At 57.5% G+C, this 5,304-nt stretch overlaps 1 protein-coding gene across 5 annotated transcripts in view; it reads right to left on the bottom strand.

The window, feature by feature from the left end:
• AMPD2 (adenosine monophosphate deaminase 2) overlaps window positions 1–5,304 on the bottom strand; it is a 41,335-nt gene that overhangs the window by 27,137 nt on the left and 8,894 nt on the right. For 4 of the 5 annotated variants that reach the window (XM_019513858.1, XM_019513859.1, XM_019513860.1 and 1 more), the window contains exons 2-3: window positions 2,092–2,222; window positions 608–738 (exon numbers count right to left, since the gene is read on the bottom strand). In XM_019513858.1, coding sequence (XP_019369403.1) covers window positions 608–738; window positions 2,092–2,222 — 262 coding nt within the window. Of the gene's footprint in view, window positions 1–607; window positions 739–2,091; window positions 2,223–4,967; window positions 4,988–5,304 lie in introns of those variants that run through there. The other variant, XM_019513861.1, reaches the window with a different exon arrangement.

Genomic DNA, 5,304 nt, shown 5'->3' with positions numbered 1-5,304 from the left:
TGGAGCAGAAAGCAGAGTAGCAAATTGGGCAGGGGAAAAGAGAAAACATGAATGTTAATGCAAAAACCAAACACCAGGCACAACAGACACAACCACATGAAACCCACTGGGAGGCAGGACCTGAGAGAGACAGACAGAGAGAGAAGACCGGGATGCAATAGGGGCTGGTGCTGAGGGGGACCTGAGACCCCTGCCCATGTTCCCCCATCTCCACCCAGTGCGCTCCTTTGGGGTGATGGGGCTTGGGCCAGGTGAAGGACCTCGAGGGCCTACTCTTCCTGGAGGATGGGACACTGCACACAGACCAGCTGAGGGAGAGACAGACACACACACACACACAGTCCTGCTGGGTCATGGTGCCCGCCGGGCAATTGCTCCTGGCCAAGGGTGCAACGAGCTTCTCACGGCTCTGAGCAGCACAGCTCACAGCTCAAAGGTGAGCCTCCAGCCGGTCTGCTTCCAGGTCCCAGGCGCACTGGCTGAGGAAGTTTGCCTGTGTCCTTGGGACCTAATCAATGTTCCTCCCTCCTCTCCACCTCAAGCAGGGCAGGACAGGTCCATGCCTTGGGTTGGCGGGGGACAGGACCACGAAGGATCATGGTCTTACTTCACATCCTGGCTGATCTGCCGCTCCAGGCGCTGGCGCCTCTCCTCCAGCTGCTCGATGGGGCTGTCCTCGGGGAATTCATAGGGGGCACTGCGCATCTCGCTCTCTGCCAGAGAGCGGCAGAACAGCTCCTGGGAACAAAGCAGCACAGGGCGAGCCCGTGAAGATCAGCCCCTGGCTCAGCCCTCCTGTTGTGCCCTCGGCACTGCCTGGGACGAGCAGCCCTGGCCTCTGAGAAGCTCTCCAAGACAACATGGGTTCTGCAGGACCCCCACGAGCATGAGGAAGCTGTACCTACTACAGGGAGAAGGCGACAGAGAAGGGCATCAGGCTCTGGAGGGCTGCACCCAAGGGCAGCAGTGCAGACCTACTCAATGGCACCAGCGACCTGAGACTGCTGATGGGCAGTCCTCAACCTAGATCCCCACAACGGAGAAGCTGCCCCTTGCTGGCAGCCACATGGGAGGCTTGTTAAAAGCAGGGAGGAGACAGAGTGCTTCTGCCCAGAGACCTGCACTCATTAAAATGCCAAAGCAGAGGCTCTGGGGCTGCCAGGGTAGCTCTCAGCACGAATGCTCCTCTGCTGGGCTGGTGCTCTGCCTGCCTCCCTGCTTCAAGGGCTCCTGACAAAAGCACTGATCCCTGCCTGAGCAGATAATGATAAATTTGCCTTCGGGGGGCAGAGGATTTCACCGGTCGATGGCTGTTTGCATCCTGGCTGCCAGGCACGTGTCCACACAGAGGCCAGTCAGCAGGTGCCCTGCCAAGCACAGGCATGGGAGAGGGGGAGCAGGGTCAGCTGGCTGGAGGGAGGCTGGGGAAAGGCCAGGCCAGCTCTGCTCTGCCAGGATTCCCCCTGCTGAGCGGAAATGCCGTTCAATTATTGGAGCCAGCAGCTGCTGGAGGAGACACCCAGCTATCTATACGCAGGGTGCCTGTCAGGGATGGTGGCAGGATCTCCAGCTGGTGTAAACGGCTGTCGCCCCTTGGACTTCAACAGGGCTGAGCCATTTATACCAGCTGAGGGTCTGGCCCAACACTGCCACGAGGCTGGCAGCGTTGGGCCCACTGGGACCATCCCAACAGGAGGAACCTGCCCTCCAGCAGCTAAGACCTGGCAAACTCACACCACAGGGGAGAACGAGGCCAAGGGAAAGTGGGAACTGAGGGCACCCACATCTGCTGCAGGGCAGGGAAGGGAGAGCACACAAGTAAGTGGATTCTGCAGCTCTGAGCCTGGCGAGATGCACATGCTCCTGCATGGAGCCCAGCAGAGACAACGGGCCCGAGGCTCTTGGCACATAGACAGCAGAGCGGAGGCCATCCATGGGCAGAATCAGAATTGTGCTGGTCTTGGCCAGGCATCAGTGAGTGTAGCAGTGCATGGCTGGCAGGAGGAGGGAGGGAGAGAGGGAAGGCCTGGGGGAAGCAGAAAGAGGAGCAGACTGGACAGCAGGATGCACCGGGAACGGATCAATACCTACCTCAGCAATCTCCTTGTACTTGCCATCCATGGAGGTGCGCAGATCAACAGGGTAGTGCTTCAGGCAGTGAGGAGTCCCTGGCAGGGAGCGTGCAGACTGCAGGGTGCGGGAGCCTGTCCCACTACGGACCTCTGTGGAAACACAGGCAGAAAGGCTCAACCAGCAGACAGGCTGAGTAGGTGTGCCCAGGCTGCCACGGGGCAGGGAACACAGGCCCCTCCCAGAGAGCCACGGTCAGCAAAACACAGCCTAGACTCCTCGAGATCCCTCTGCCGGCTACAATGGAAAGGTGATGGCTAATAGATCTAGGCTGGGGCTCCATGCTCATCCCCACAGCCTCCAGGCATCTCCCACATGCAGCCAATAGCAACGGCAAAGCCCCTACTGGACATACTTTGGCTTTTCTCCCTCTCTGGCAGGTGAGTTTGCTTCTACTTCTGTTGTGGGAGGAGCAGGGAGGAAGCACATAGACAGGAGTGTCTGTAACGATGTAATAGGCTGCTCCTCTGCAAGTTTCACCCTTGGATCTCCAGAGTGCGTCACAGCTATTACACCTTGGTGGGCACGTGAGTGATAAGGAAGTATCCGCCCTTATGTTACAGCTGGGGAAACTGAGGCATGACATGAGGAAGTGATTCACTCAAGGTCGCACAGCGAGTCAGTGAGAGCTACAGCTAGGGCCCTGCAGCCCTGACTCTCGGCCCCTGCTCCAGCTTCTGTTGGCAGGCAGCAGCTCAAGACATCTAGAGCTCCCAAGCCAAAATCCAAGCAAGCTCCAAAGCAAGCACAAAGCGTCCCTCCCACCCCACGAAAGCAGACACTGGTCCCTGCTTTATCACCAGAAGATCTAGTGCCTTTCCCTGGAGTCATTCTTTTCTCTAAGCAGTAAACAGCAGAAAGGTTTCCAGTGGCACTGGATACCTCAGCGGCTCAGCAGTACCCAGATACCACAGCAATAGATGCTACGTACAAATCTGAGACATTGGGGGTAACAGGAGAAGGTGACTCTCTCACTGCTAGGCGGCTGCGGCAAATCCAGTCTGGATGGGCGGTAATAGGAAGATGTCACCATGTCAGACCTGGGGTCGCAGCCAGCACAGAACTAAGCAGCAGGTCTTAGCCCAGATCCTGGAGAAAACAGACCCTGGGAGCCCATAAATAAGCACCAATTGGCTTCTTCTTTGACAAGAGTTATTTATAGGCCACTCTAGTGCTGTGCACTGCGAGCTCCACACATCTAGAGACTCATTCATTTAGCCTTCTGTAAGACAGCGAAGCATTGTCTGCTGTTATTAGGTGGGGAAACTGAGGCACGAAAGGCCCCATTTCTAAGGGTCCAGCTTACACTGAAGTACCTAGATAAAGCCTAGCTTTTCCAAAGGGCTCAGCACCTGTTAAACACCCAGCAGACGGAGCTACTATGCAGCAGCAGCAGAAGGAAAACCCCCTTTGGAAAACCTGGCTTGAGAAAGGAAGTGATTTCCCCACAGGGACACAGAGAACCTCTGGAAGAAGCAGGACGAGCCAATTCTCAGCCAAGCGCATTACCCACAGCAGCACCCGACTTCTCCCAGAGGCTAAGACGTGAATGGTGCTGGAGGCCAAGTTTTACTCAGCCCTAGAGGCAGCAGCCAGAAGAAAGCAGACCCAGAATCACAGAGAAACTACAGCATGTTTTAATGGGTGACCTGGCTTTTGATACTGTGGTCTTGGTCCTTTGATGTGGGCAGGAGTTCCCTCCCTGCCTCCTGGCCACCCCCAGCTCCTACGCTAAAACAGCTCTTACGCAGAACGAGTCCCATTCTTCCCCCATGCTTAAACCTCCGGTGCTGCATTTATCAGCACTGCTGCCAGGCTGCAGGATGCTGTAGTCGATGGGCTAGCAGCCTGATGGGCTGGATCAGGCCCTGATCTGTGGTGTCCTGGATGCTCAGTGCAGCATGGTTACAAGGGCAGGGGCAGGTGATTGCTGGCATACTTGCAAGACTGGGGCCAAGAGGAACTGCCCTGCCTTCAGCCTACTGGGAGGAAGAGTTTATTACCTCTCGCTACTGTGGCACTGCAATCTTCTGACTGCTGCAGCAGACATACCATCCTCCCTGCTGACCACTACAAGCTGCAGGTGCGTTTTTAAGGAGAAGAGGCCAGTTCCTACCCACTCCTCGGCCTCTCTCCTACCTGCCCCTGCTTGCAACTTTCCTGAAACGCGGCGTGCCAGTGGTCCCAATTCTCTTACTGCCCCTTGAGCTCTGAACAGCAGCCTTGAAACTGATGCCGTTTGGGGCGTTTCACCCTCGGGCTGCCCTGAGACTAAGCTTGAAGCCGGGGCAACGGTGCTGGCGGGGACCCCGCGCCCAAATTCCCATCGGCCAGGTTTGTTCTACAGCCCGCGACTGCCACAGGCAATTTTAAATTCCTCAGATTTCTCCCGGAAAGTTAGACTCGGCCACCACGGTGTAGGTGAATTTGGTCTCAGACACCCCTGCGGAGCATCTGCAAGGGCACTGAAGGTGCCAAACAGAGGGGCTAGCTGGCGAGGGGTTAAAAAAGCCATCGCTACTCAATCCACAGGGAGGTGCAAGGAGAGCCCTTTCCGCTGGGAAGTGCTGAACATGCCGCTGATGAGGAGCTGCCCCAGAGGTGGCTGCATTGCAGTGGTGGGTAAAGCAACTTGCCTGAAAGGAAAAGGACTCGGGGAAGGGGGAGCTGCCGTTATCAGCACCCTGCCGGGCAGGCAGCAGCTCCTTTGGGACTGGTTTAGCCCGTCTGCTCCCCAGGGTGGGACACCTCTCAGCCTCCGAAACAGCCAAATTTGGAGCTGATGTAGCAAGCCTGGGTGGGAAGGGGCTGGCTTAAATCTCTGCCCAGTTACTCACATCCTGAGGTCACCAGGTGCTGGTCTGGATATAGGCCACATCCCTGGGGAAGGCTGCGGCTCCGCTCAGCCCTCAAATCGGTTAACCCTTCCGTACCTGCCTCCCTCGGCCCGGCTCTCACCTGCGCGCCCAGCGACACATCCAACGGTGCCCGAGCCCCCGCCTGAAAGGAAAAGCTGCGTGCTAAGCTGCTAATGACCCTCACGTGTCTCCCTAATGGGCTCGCATACACAGTGCACGCCATTCATTAGGCAGAGCGGCAGGGCTGCTGCTGCGCGGTCCTGCCCCGCAGCCCCGGCTCCGCGCTGCCACCCCCGCGGCTGCCGCGCCGGGCGCA

The sequence above is a fragment of the Gavialis gangeticus genome, unplaced genomic scaffold, assembly GCF_001723915.1.
Source record: "Gavialis gangeticus isolate Ggan-Ray unplaced genomic scaffold, GavGan_comp1, whole genome shotgun sequence".
Lineage (NCBI taxonomy): Eukaryota > Metazoa > Chordata > Crocodylia > Gavialidae > Gavialis > Gavialis gangeticus.
The sequence above is the reverse complement of the archived record's forward strand: the minus strand, read 5'-3'. Positions and strand labels throughout refer to the sequence as shown.